At 41.1% G+C, this 13766-nt stretch overlaps 1 protein-coding gene across 5 annotated transcripts in view; it reads left to right on the top strand.

Annotated features, from left to right (window-relative positions):
- The window catches only part of COL14A1 (collagen type XIV alpha 1 chain), a 187387-nt gene that overhangs the window by 140933 nt on the left and 32688 nt on the right, over positions 1–13766 (top strand). For all 5 annotated transcript variants that reach the window (XM_014580808.4, XM_006137507.5, XM_014580806.4 and 2 more), the window contains 4 exons: positions 3089–3142; positions 3595–3690; positions 6646–6699; positions 12033–12086. In XM_014580808.4, the coding sequence (XP_014436294.3) occupies positions 3089–3142; positions 3595–3690; positions 6646–6699; positions 12033–12086 (258 nt within the window). The remainder of the gene's footprint in view (positions 1–3088; positions 3143–3594; positions 3691–6645; positions 6700–12032; positions 12087–13766) is intronic.

Below are 13766 nucleotides of genomic sequence, written 5' to 3'. Positions count from 1 at the left end.
TATTATCCTAGTCTTTAGATGTTCTGAAGTATGTATATTTATTTGTTGGCCTGTCAGGTAGGACATGTAATCTCTGGAAGAAGTTAGAAGCTGAAATTAAAAAAATATTTTAGAAAACTACTATTTATCTCTAAGGAGCCAAGTAAGAATCCAAAATTTACATGTGCTAGCTGTCTGGTTTAACATTGCTTCAGGGAAATAAAGAGAAACTTCCTGCCTCATGTGAATTTTTCTCTTAGAGCCAAGATTTTTTTCTTATGTGCAACAAATTTCAAAGATCAGCTTAAAAAATTGACCTTTCATTTTTTTATACTTATCCACAACCATTTATGAAGAAATTTCTGGATATTTTTCATTTATTCCCTTTAGAAAATATATAATTTATAGGTAACACATATAGTGATGTCTTTAATTCAGGTTACCTGACATTTTCCATGTTTACAGTTGCTTGTAATTTTGCCAGACTAAACATTTGGACTAAAATTTTCCATGCCAAGTGAAATCCATACTAGGATACTCCATCCAGTTCTGGTGCCTACTTTGTAAAAGAGGTGTTGAAAAATTGGAGATAATGCAGAAAAGAGCACCAAAAATATTTGAGGGCTGGAGAAAATGCTTTGCAATGACATGCTAAAGAGCTCAAGCTGTTTAATTTATTCAAAAGAGAATTGAGAACAGAAGCGAAAATGTTTTGGTCTTCCCCAGACCTTAGTGGCTGAACAAATAAAAAAAAAGGGGGGGGGGAAAGGACAGCTAATCACAGTTTGGTGCCCCCTGTAAGTTGGCACTCAGGGTAACAGCCATGCTCATCTGCCCTAAAACTGACTGTTCTGTCTGCATAACTTCCCACAGCTCCCATTGGCTAGGAATGACAATCTGCAGCCAATGGGAGTTGCGATCACCTGCACATGATGAGGCACATGAAAACAAAGCATCTTGCAGACAGATATTGGCTTGCCCTTTCAAGCCACAAACTGGAGTTTGAAACCCCCACTTTAGAACAATGACTTGAAATTGGTTAAAGTTGTTGTCCAGCAGTCAAGGACATGCCTTTTGCTGTCCTATGAAAATTCACCCAATTTTGACTTAATTATGAGCCTCTGAAAATCTTAGTTCAGATGAGCTTTTTAGAAATTTTAGAATTTTAGTGAAATATGCCCCATCTCCAGGCTTCAGAGGCTGATCAGGACTATCAATGCAACTGCTCATTCTGGAAGCCACTGTGGCACTGGGTACAGGAACTGAAAGCAGGGAGACTCTCTCTCTCTCTTTCTCTCCTATGCTTTCAGTGCTTTATCTGCTGCTGTTGCCCAAGCTGCAGGAGGAGAAAGAAGCTTATGAGGAGGAGGGGTTGGGGCAGAAGACAGGTAGCTGGACAAGATTGGGATGAGGAGCCAGGGAAAGAGTGCAGTGGTGTTACAACCTTTTTTTATAGTGAGTTTGCTAAGAGCTATTAAATGGAAACTCCTTCAAGCCAGGGGGAGCTGTACTTATAGAGCGGTGAGGACTGGGATGTGGAACAGATGAGGGAGTGGAACTGTGGAGACTTGGAGCTGAGGAGGGGGATAGGAAAATATTCTGTGATCATGTAATTAAAAACTATTGTGGTGTGTATATATACACAAAGAAGCAGAAGAAAAGTTGCATACGTGGCTTTAATTCTGGCATTTCTTAGCTTACAAGTGCTTGATTTTGCAACCTTAACATAGCTAAAATATAATGTTTATATATAACTACATATATTGGCTTTGTGCATCAAAGGACACTGATTTCTTATGCCTCAAAGTAAATATTAGGCTTGGCTTGGCTTGTAAACCTTTATCTACTTAGTAGTTCCATTTGCTATACTGTTTTGTTAGCTATTTGATATTTTGTAGCACCTCCTCAAACCCTCAGGAGGAGTGTTGTCTAATTGTACTAGATTATTTACAAGCACAAAGACCAGCCCTGGAATACTCATTGTCTAAGAAGATAAACATTATCTAAAGGGCCAGGAAGAGGGAGACAATGAGTGAATATTTTATTAAAAGTATATAAAAACTTAAAAATAAATATTTAATTAAAATCATCCAGTAGATGAGGTGGGCAGGATGTCTTGGTTGTATATCAGAAACACATTCAAGGCATATGCAAACTTGACGCCATCAGAATGGGTATGAAGAAGGACTGAGAATGGCTAGCTCATTACAAGCAGTAATTATACAGTAATTTTACTCTTTAGATAGTTTCACCTTATTATCAACTGTTGGAACTGGGCCACATCCATCCTGATTGAATTACCCTCATAAGCACTGATGTAACACTCCCATCTCTGTATAAATCCCTGACAAACTGTACCTTCCACTTCCATCTGATGAAATGAGCCGCAGTCCACAAGATCTTATGCTGTAATACATTTGTGAGTCTTTAAGGTGCCATAGGAGTCCTCCTTGTTTTTGCTGAAACAGACTACTTCTCTGAAACACTCAAGACAGTCATCCTGTGAAATACACAGTTCCAGCCTGCTATAGTATCCTCTTAACAAAAGAGGATTTTGGCTGAAGGTGGTTAACAAATGATTAAAAAATTCAGGCATCAGTGAAGAAAATGGAAAAAGGAGAAATTGGGAGCAAGAAATTGGATGGCTCTGAAACTAAGCCATAGCAAACCCAATGGGTCATACAGCGGTTTTGTCTGATAAAAATATTATGAGAGTAATTGGAAAATGGGCCTTTAAGACTGTGATGATATTTGAAAGAGCATATGTAGAGAACATTTTAACAATAAAAAAGTTTACCTGTGTATCCAGCTGGGTCACAGTCTGCAGCAATATTTGGATGTTAGTGTATTATAGGCCATGATAGAGGCTTGAGTACTTTCCTGAGCTCAAGCCCATCCCTCATAGGACTGCTATTAAGCATGTGCTTAAACCCCAATGAATAAATCAGATGTAAGCACACACCAAGATAGTTGCCCAAATAGGGTTGCTTTTCTGAATTGGGGCTTACAAGAATAGAATAATCTGTATGATTCAGGAAAAAGAAAGAACTGTTTGTTTTAGTTTTTGTTGGATTGACCTTTCTCATAATATTAATCATGTGATTTACAGGGTGGTCCGGGTGTCAGAGGCCCTAAGGGTCAGCATGGTGATCAAGGTCCAAAGGTAATCTATGACTATACTTGTAACATGCACTTTTTTTTTTTGCTTTTGTCTGTTTGTGTCTAAATCTAGATTTTTGTATGTGTGTATGAACTTAAATCTAGAATGTCTGTTATGTTCTTGAAGAAAGGGGGGTAGTCAAATACCATTGGTGTTTAGGGTGTGAACAGCATTCTGATCTCCTGGGTCATACTGGTGACACATCATGTTTGTTTCTGGGTGAGGGGCAGTAAAATGCATAGTGCTGCTGCTATCTGTGTCAGCATATATCTCTGGATTTTTGCATTCCTAAAGGAATCAAGCCTTTGTAAATGGGAGCCTTCTTGGCCTGTCAGCAGTATTAACTTATCTTTTAGGTGCAGTTGAGTCTATTGGTATTTATTGCTGCACAGATACCCCCTTCATATGTATAGTAGGAGTCTGTGGCTTTTATGTTTTCCCTGTTGTTGTCTTAGGGTCTAGATGGACCTCGTGGTGAAGTTGGTGCTCCAGGACCCCAAGGGCCTCCAGGACCACAAGGGCCAAGTGGACTTTCTATTCAAGGACTTCCAGTAAGATCTAAATGAAAAATTGTGGACTTATTTTTATCCCAGGAATTTGCCAGCACCCACACTTTAGATTGTTCCTAAAGTTTAGATAAAACAAGAGATTGGACTGAGCTGCACATTTGAGATCCAATGTCTGAGGTGTCTGGATCATGGGTAAGAACTAGCTCCAACATTAAGATGTGTATTTGGATCTGAAGTTCACTAAACATTAAGGCTACGTCTACATTGGCCCCTATTCCGTAATAGGGATGCAAATGTAGCACTTTGGAATAGGCAAATCTGCGGGGGATTTAAATATCCCCCGCGGCATTTGCATTTTCATGGCTGCCGCTTTTTTCCGGCTTGTAGATAAGCCAGAGAAAAGCGCCAATCTGGACGCGATCCTCCGGAAAATAGGGGCCAATGTAGACGTAGCCTAAGAGAGTTTGGCCCATGGGTTTTTGGTTCAGACCCAAATCTAGTTTAAAAAAGTTTTTAAAAATGCTTTGAGCTGGAGTGTGTGGCAGGAACACTTAAAACATAGTTTGTTTGTTTTTTGTTTGATATTCTGTGACTTTTATTATATTAGTCCTGTTCTGGGCGGAGAGATGTTTACATACCAAAACCACCTCTATCATCTAAATTAACTGACACTAACTGGTACACCTGTTGGCAGGCTTACAGAAAGGTCAGGGAGTGAATCAGTAGGCACAGAGCCTGAAATACTGTCTTAGTGGCTGGTTTCTCAGTGCCAATATTGAGATATATTCGCGGTGCTAAAAACCTGCACTACCAATCCCCATGCTATCTTATTAAAAGGCTTGGAAGGATTAGATTTTTATCAGTGAACATCACACACAAACCGATGAAAAATATTTCCATCCATAACAGAAATTTACAGAGCAATAAAGTAAGAAAAATGCTATTGGAGAATGCATTGGAGTTTGATTTTAGGATACCTACTGCCTGCATTTTTATATGTGATGTTGGCAATTTGTGTTTTAATGGTTATAAAAGGTTTAACTTTTCTGCATTTCAGCATCAACTGTCATTAGATGACAATGATTGTTTGACCTCGCCACTCTCTGGCCCTCTGATAATTTTCTGCAACTGGAAAAAATTTAAATTGATAAAAAGCAGCTTAAAATCTTAATTATATGCAACTGTGTAAATTTAAATAGCAAAAAATGTTTCAAATTAAAACATTGAATTCTGCCAAGTCTCCTTATAAAAATAGATAATATATAATGTATGACAATATGTAATAATAAATGTCATGTAGATGAATATACATAGTCTCTGAGGACTATCAACCCATCCTTTTCTTTGTAGAAAATCTAAAGAAGTTTAATAGAATACAATATTCTTTCTACCACATTTTTAACCAATCTATTGGATTTCAATAGCAGGAATATAATTAAAACAGTTTCAAAGGAAATTATTCTAATTATTCTTGTGATGGGCAGTACAAACCCCACACAGGAAGGGAAGAGACTAAAAAATGGTTTGCCAAAAATGCTTAAAAGCTGCAGAAACTGGGCTTGTTGCTTCTTTTTTTGATCAACTCTCAGCAAGCAGGAGCAAGTGAGGGCAAAGGCAGAGAAGGGGGGAGAGAGTTCAGGGATGCATAGAGGGCCCACCCCTGTCCCAGAACCCAGCCTGCACTCCAGGGGGTTGTACAGGCCATCCTTGCTGTAAGTCCAAGATACGTTCCAAAAAACTTGGACTTATAGTGAAACAACTTAAAGCAGGGAACTTTTTTCCTGCGGCTGACTTCCACTTGTGCAAATTGCTGGGTTTTTTTTTACACGACTTAAGAGCAGGAAATGGGAGGACTTATAATGTATCATTTCCAACAAGTGTCAACGACTTTAGTGCGGAACGGATGTATACCAGGGCAACTTATAGTGAGGGCACTCTGTAGTCACATAGCTTATTTTGGCCTTGTTTTGAAATGGGATTTGTTTAGTTTTTGGCTTATTGTGAAAAGTGAGTGCTTATTTAAAGCATGTGAAAGCTGGCAACTTATACCTATTGGGAAGAGAGCAGATTAGTAGGAAATAATCCAGTAAGGCAGACCCATAGCAGATTGGGGTGCAAGATTTAGCTGCTTGCTGCTGAATCTTTTAGAACTCATTGGAGAGGGTTAGCCCAAGTTCCCCTACTAGCCCCTGAAGAGGGGCCAGCTATAGAAGTCTCTTAACCATGAAGCCCAAAGTTTAGGGAAAGTCAATCCCTTGCTTAATCCAGAAGGCTATCTTGTTGTGGGACCCTCTGTATATCCCCCCTAAAGAGGAGGACTTGAATGTGTGGCCTGGCCAGAGGGCCACGTCAATGAAGGGACAGATCTTTGCAGGGCGGGAGAGGCCATAAAAAGGTGAGCACCTGGAAAGAAAAAAGCCTGCCACACCTCGCCTGACTAGTGGCATGGGCAATGAGTGTTTTTAACAGAGCATATAACCAAGGGTATATGTGCTATAAGAATAAATTCCAATTCTTTGTATAGAGTTTAATAGAGAATTATATTCCTGCTGTGAAATTTTATTTACTGGTTAAAAAAATCCTATAGAAATGATATTCTTTATTACTCATGTTTATATATATATAATCTTTTTTTATTTCTATAGAGCTCTGTTGAATTCATTGCTATAGGACATTTCCCTGAGTCTCAAAGAGAAACGAATTCTCTCACAAGAAGAAGAAGATGTGTCCACTTTGTAACATAAAGTTTATCACTTTGCCAGGATAATTTAAAAGCTTTTGAATCTGAGTTTCCTTTTCTTTATGTTCCATATCTCTAAAGATTTAATTGATTTTTTTTTTTGCAAACCAATTCTTCAGATACAATTTTGGGATATTCTTTAATAGAAAAAATGAATCTGTGGTTAATTTTTGCGCTGTGTTTTGAAAAGAACATTTGAAATTAGGAGGAAATCAGGAATGCATGTGTTTAACTACATGTGATTTATTGATCCCCAGGGAACACCAGGTGAAAAAGGAGAGAAAGGTGATCGTGGTCTCCCTGGCCAACAGGTATTCTCTATATCAGCGGTGTCCAACCTTTTTACCCACAAAATCACTTTTTCCAATTGAAGTGCAATGTAAGATCTACCTCAAACCCAAATATTGTTGCCCCACTTCCATTCTGCCCCTTCTTTGAGGCCCTGCCCCAGCTCCACCCCTTCTCCAAGGCCTCACCTTGCTCACACCATCCCTCTTCCTCCCTCATCCTCACTCACTTTCACCAGGCAGGGTAGGGACTTGGGGTGCAGATGCTGGTTTTGGGTCAAGGGGTTTGGTGTGTGGGAGGGGCTCCTGGTCAGGAGCGACCCGAGGCCGGCTTCAGCAGCTGGCGCCCTAGGCAGGGCGGCACAATCGGCGCCCCTGCCTGCACGGCCGTCAATGGCCGTTACGTCATCATCGGGCGCCCGGGCCAGCGGCGCCCTAGGCAGCTGCCTAGCTCTCCTAGGCTCACGGGCCGCTGGTGCTCCTGGCTTAGCCCAGGGTATTGGGGTCCAGGAGGGGTTTCAGGGTGCAAGCTCTGGGAAGGAGTTTGGGTGCAGAGGGACTCATGTCTGGGACAGGAAGAGGTTCAGGACTGGGACAGTTCAGGAAGCAGGCTCTGGCTGAGCATTGTTTAACTGAAACGGCTTCCAGATGGTGGAGCAGTGGGATTAAGACAGGTTTACTCCTACCCTGGCCCTGCACCACTCCTGAAAGCAGCTGGCATGTACAGCAATGGTTCCATGGCACAGTGTGCTGCCCCTCATCTACAGGCACTGGGCCTACAGCTTCTACTGGCCACGGCTCCCTGTTATTGATCAATGGGAACTTCAGGAGTGGTGTCTGCAGGCAGGGACAGCATGTGGAGACCCCCCTGCTCTGCCTCTCTCAGGGGCTGCAGAGACATGCCATCCACTTGCAGGATCAGCAATTACCACAGGGATAATTACTCCAAACATGACAGGTTAGGCGTGTTAGAACTCGCTACTCAAAGAATTACATGTAAGTGTAAGAGAAATGAAAATGATGAAATGCACAGATCAGTCAAAAACCAAAACTAACCCACTTTCCAAGCAGTAAAAATAGTAACAACCCCCCACGTATGTGTTGGGTTGGGAGATGAGAGTGAAGGGCAGTGTTTGTGAGAATGACAGATACACACACACTGTGTGAGCGTGACAGAGATTTGCATTGTCAAGCTCCCCCTATCCCTTTCTCTCAGGGTATGTCTACACTACAGAGTTTTTTCAGAAAAAATGGCCTTTTTCCAGAAAAACCTCACATAAGTCCATACTGCAGTTACATTCTTTCAAAAAAAATTGAAAGAACAGAGGGTTTTTTCCAACATTAGTAAACCTCTTTCTACGAGGAAGGAGCCTTTTTCCAAAAGAGCTCTTTTGGAAAAAGGTGTGTGTAGATGGGGAAGAGGGAGTTCTTTTGATAGAAAAGGAAAAAGCACAGGTGCCTGGTGGCCACTGTGCCTGTAGCAATCACAGCTTACATGTGAGATAGCATCCACACTGAATGGACGCTATGTGGTGAAAAATCAGATCACTATTTCAATGCACTTTGGCAGTGTGGACGCTCTCTTTCGGAAGAAGTTTTTTTGGAAGATCTCCTCCGGAAAAGCTTCTTCCAAAAGAAGCCTGCAGTCTAGACATAGCCTCAGTTTGGAGATGGGTTTCAAAAGTGGAGGAGGAGGGACACCCTGACATCAGCACCTCCCATTTTCCCTCCCACACCCTGCACAACAAGCAGGAGGCTCCCGGGTGGGCAGTTCCAAGGTAGGGGCAGGAGCAGCGTTACAGTGGGCAGGGGGGCAGCTGAAGTGCCAGCGCTTGATATCTTCCTGGCCAAACCAGTCAGGATCACCTGTCAGAGGCTCCAAGATCTACTGGTAGATCCCAATCTACCGGTTGGTGACCACTGCCCTATATTATAGCTTTAAAGTAGCATTCAGTGGGTAATATTTGAATGTGTAATTGCCACCGTTGTGTTGGGTGTGGTCAATATTCAAAGATATTGAGGGGCACTGTGGTGTAGTTAAAAGGGCAAACAATTTAGAATCAATTAAACCTCTGAGATCTATTGTGGCCTGGTAACTGATTTGTGTGCCCAGGGAAAATCACTTAAGACCTGACTTTGAAGAGCCAGCTTCTCTTTTTGTGCCAACAAATAATCCGAGGTGCAATTTTGTGACGCCAACTGTGAGCAAGGAGCTATCTGACTACCTCGTATGCTGCACTCTGGTACATAAGAACGGCCATACTGCGTCAGACCAAAGGTCTATCTAGTCCAGCATCCTCTCTGCCAATGGTGGTCAATACCAGATGCTCCAGAGGGAGGGAACACAATAGGAAATCATCACGTGATCCCTCTCCTGTCGTCCATCTCTAGACAAACAGAGGCTAGGGACACTATTTCTTCCCCTCCTGGCTAATAACCATTGATGGACCTAAACTCCATGAATCTATCTAGCTTTTTTTGAATGCCATTTAAAGTTCTAGCCTTCATCACATCCTCTGGCAAGGAGTTCCACAGGTTGACTATGCACTGAGTGAAGAAAAACTTCCTTTTGTTTGTTTTAAACCTGCTGCCTATTAATGTCATTTAGTGATCCCTAGTTCTTATATTGTGGGAATAAGTAAATAACTTTTCCTTATTCACTTTCTCCACACCAGTCATGATTTTATAGACCTCTATCATATCCTCCTTAGTCTCCTTTTTTCTAAGATGAAAAGTCCAAGTCTTTTTAATCTCTTTTCACATAGGACCCATTCCAAACCCCTAATCCTTTTTGTTGCCCTTTTCCGAACCTTTTCGAATGCCAGTGTATCTTTTTTGAGATGAGGCAACCACATCTGTATGCAGTATTCAAGATGTGGGCATACCATGGTTTTACATAGAGGCAACAAAATATTCTGTCTTATTCTCAATCCCCTTTTTTAATGATTCCTAACATTCTATTTGCTTTTTCGACTGCTGCTGCACACTGAGTGGATGTTTTCAAGAACTATCCACAATGACTCCAAGGTCTCTCTCTTGAGTAGTTGTAACTAAATTAGTCCCCAACATATCGTATGTATAGTTGGGATTATTTTATCCAATGTGTTTTACTTTACATTGATCAAATTGATTATATTTCATTTGCCATTTTGTTGCCCAATCACTTAGTTCGGTGAGATCTTTTTGAAGCTCTTCACAGTCTGCTTTGGTCTTAACTATCTTGAGCAGTTTGGTATCTTCTGCAAATTTTGCTAACTCACTCTTTACCCCATTCTCTAGATCATTTATAAATAAGTTGAATAGGATTGGTCCCAAGGAAGATCCTTGGGGGACCCCACTAGTTACCTCTCTCCACTCTGAAAACTTACCATTTATTCCTACCCTTTGTTTCCTTTCTTTTAACTGGCTGCCAGCCCATGAAAGGACCTTTCCTCTTATCCCATGACAACTTACTTTATTTAAGAGCCTTTGGTGAAGAACCCTCCAACACTTTCTGGAAATCTAAGTACAGTATATCTACTGCATGCTCCTTGTCCACATGTTTGTTGACTCCCTCAAAGAACTCTAGTCTATTAGTAAAACATGATTTCCCTTTGCAGAAATTATGCTCATCTATGTTTCTGACAATTTTATTCTTTACTATAGTGTCAATTAATTTGCCAGGTATTGACATTAGCAGGGCTTGCCAAGTGGTGGCGAGCCCTACTCGCCAGCCACGCGGTTTCACATGGTTCTGCGTTCTGCACATGCACAGATCGTTCTGCACATGCGCAGATTGCTCTGCGCCGGCCCTTCCGGGTTGTAATCTACTCGCCACAGGCAAGTAGATTACATTATTTGTCAAGCCCTGGTCATTAGACTTACCAGTCTGTAATTGCTAGGATCACCTCTAGAGGCTTTTTAAAATATTGGCCTCATGTTAGCTATTTTCTAGTCATTAGGTATGGAAGCTGATTTAAAGGACAGGTTACAAACCATAGTTGTTAGTTCTGCATTTTCACATTTGAGTTCTTTCAGAACTCTTGAGTGAATGCCATCTGGTTCTGGTGATGTGTTACTGTTAAGTTTATCAATTTGTCCCGAAACCTCCTATAATGACAGCTCAATGTGGGGCAATTCCTCAGATTTGTCACCTAAAAGAATGGCTCAGGTTTGGAGATCGCCTCAATATTCTCTGCAGTTTGCAGAGATTTTACTTTTATCACTGTACCTTTTAATTTCTGTTTAACTAACCTCCTCATTTTCATGTAGTTCCCCTTTCTAAAATTAAATGTCACAGTGTTGGTCTGCAGAGGTGTTTTTTCCACCACAGGAATGTTGCATTTTATTACACTATGGTCACTATTTCCAAGCGGTCCAGTTATATTTACCTCTTGATGAATATTTATGTGTCTTCATAGGAACCTGTAATGTTGCAGATGCAGAGATAACAAGAACATAAAAGGAGGCTCTTTTAATTGCCACTCAAAAATCAAATACTTACGTTTTCTCGCCCACCCTGCAAGATTCTGTGTACCCTACGATGGGTGTGCAACATCCTCAATTCCTGCTGTTGTCAATTTTATTAATGTGCAACCTACATTTTTCATTTCTTGGTTTAATCATATTACTCCTGGCTACAATGTCTTGTTCCAATCAACTTAGACAAATCCTTTCCCACCTCGATATTTATACACTTCAGATATTTGTTAGCCGTTAGCAGGTTTCCCAATTTCCAGTCTTCCTTGATACTTAACGCTCATAATCTTTCCTCATAAATCAATCTCTCCAACCTTCTGGATTATTTTGTATGCCTGTGGCTGCAGGCGTGGTCTGGGATCAACTCCAATGCCTCTCAGCAGCCCACGGGAGGAGAAGAAGGGTTTAATCTGAACTCTGTGGAACTCTGCCAGACATAGCTCATTTATTTGGACTGGATGCTTGATCAAGGGTTTCCCCTCTGCTATTACTGCACCAAGTTCAGACAATATGGTAACTCATGCCTTTACAAAAACTGAAAGAGAGAGATGGAAATAGTGATTTAGTTTAAGGTTCTGATTTATACCAATGTAACTCCATTGAGCTAAAACTAGAGAAATACAGTGGTGCCATCTGTAAACATTAATTTGCTTTTAAATAATCAATTAAAATTGAAAAGGTTAATTTTATGTGCATATTAATAAGCCCTGAGTATTTCACTGCATGTCCATCTTGCCAGAATCATAAATATGATCCTACTATGAGTCACCCTATTGAGTATCTGAAGCTCCATTTATCCCGGGGGCATTTAATGTCATGCCCAGACAAAGAGGGTTGTGCTGTACAGTACTATGTAGGGTTGCTTCCAGTCTGATTTTTTGCCCCCTTGTCATTCATAGGGTGTCCCAGGAGCATCAGGATCACCTGGACGGGATGGATCTCAAGGTCAAAGGGTAAGGTGAAACAAACCAGTTTCTCTTTCTCATTTCCATTTCTTGAGTGATGGCACTAGCACAGTCAAGACCTGGCAAATGTAAGGAGAGCAAACAACTATACTGAAATGCACTAGACCAGCGCAGACAAAAAGTGTTGTGGGTTTCCTGGGGATATGGCTATATGCAAAAACCCAGCTTTTTGGCACTGTGCCCTTTGTGTGATGCTTGTGTGTTCCCAGAGACTGGAGATCAAAGCCCCTAGCTGTTTAAGAGAAAGCTGAATGTCCAGTTGGAGTCTGGTTTCTCATTTAAAAACAGACAAGAACTTGTAACCAAAGGGGTAAACCCAGTTGTGGGACCCCTAGTTCTTAGTTTTTAAAATTTGTGGATGGTTGAGATGAGTTCTTATAAGTACAGCCCTGACTGACCTTGCTCAGAGCAAATCTAAGGGTGCATCTAAACAGCACCCTAAACTTGAAATAAGATGCGCAATTTGCAAATTGCATATCTTATTTCAATTTTAATTTTGAAATAGTGTATTTTGAAATTTGGCATATGTACACAGCTCCAAATTTTGAAATAATGCGCTATTTCGAGACATCCCTTAACTCTCATGGAACAATGGTTACAGAGATGCTGAAATTGCACACCTGCTATTTCGAGACCTGTCTCGAAATAGCAGGTGCGTTCAAAAGATGCAGGGAAGCTATTTCAGGATACTTCCAGTATCCCAAAATAGCCCCACTGTGTAGACATACTTAAGTGACGTGGTGATAAAAATGCCAGTTGTCTCCAGTGACTTGTTTGTGTAACCTTCTAGTGAATGTGTCATAGGTTCTTTTCTGTGCCCAGTCCCTAGAGGGATGAGGCTACTGCAGCTCCACTTAGCTTTGCCTTTTTTAACTCATGGTAGATGCTTATACTTTTGGGTCCAGGGGTGCTTGGTTTAATCCTCAACATGTCAGACAGCAGTTCCAAGACTAGTGGTGCCACCTGGGGTGCTAAACTGGGAGTGTAGCCACAGTGGGATATTTTTTTAAAAAAGGACGGCATAGACAAAAGCTTGATTTAAGTGAGGGGAAAGGCATGTAACTCTTATTCTGTAGATAGTCCCAGTGTGGTCTATACTAAGGGTGGGAAATTAAATATAGTCTCCGTTTTCAATAATGATCGTAATTGTTTGCTGTGTTTAGTTTCCCCTGCTCTTGAGGCAATGATTGTCCCTCAGTTAAACATGTTCAGTATTTCTCAGGAAGCTCTGAGGATCTTATAGAATCAGGTCTATTATTGGGTGTCTGTGCTATATTATCATGCTACAGTGATTTCTATGGGAACAGACTGATTTTTATACACACGGAATGATGGACATTTGTTCTGTATTGTGCGGTGTTGGGCATTTGCGCTATATTGTCATGCTACGGTGATTTCTATGGCAACAGACTGTGATGTTATACATGCAGAATGATGGTCTTGTTTCTCTACTCTACTGCATTAGTTTATGCTGGTGTAATTCCACTGATTCAGTGAAACTGGCATAAAACTCCCATGAAAGAGTGGAGAATCCAGTCCAGTGATCTCACTGCACAGTCTGTTTGAAGGGAAAGCTCATCGTCAATAGAGTATGCTATAATTCTGACAGGCGTAACCACAGCACTAGCAAAGGGAAACTGGAAAGTTGGAAAGAAGTAAATTGCCTTT

Source organism: Pelodiscus sinensis, chromosome 2 (assembly GCF_052426305.1).
Source record: "Pelodiscus sinensis isolate ZL-2025 chromosome 2, ASM5242630v1, whole genome shotgun sequence".
In the NCBI taxonomy this organism is placed as follows: Eukaryota; Metazoa; Chordata; order Testudines; family Trionychidae; genus Pelodiscus; species Pelodiscus sinensis.
Note: the sequence above shows the minus strand (reverse complement) of the source record. Positions and strands in the feature narration are given on the sequence as shown.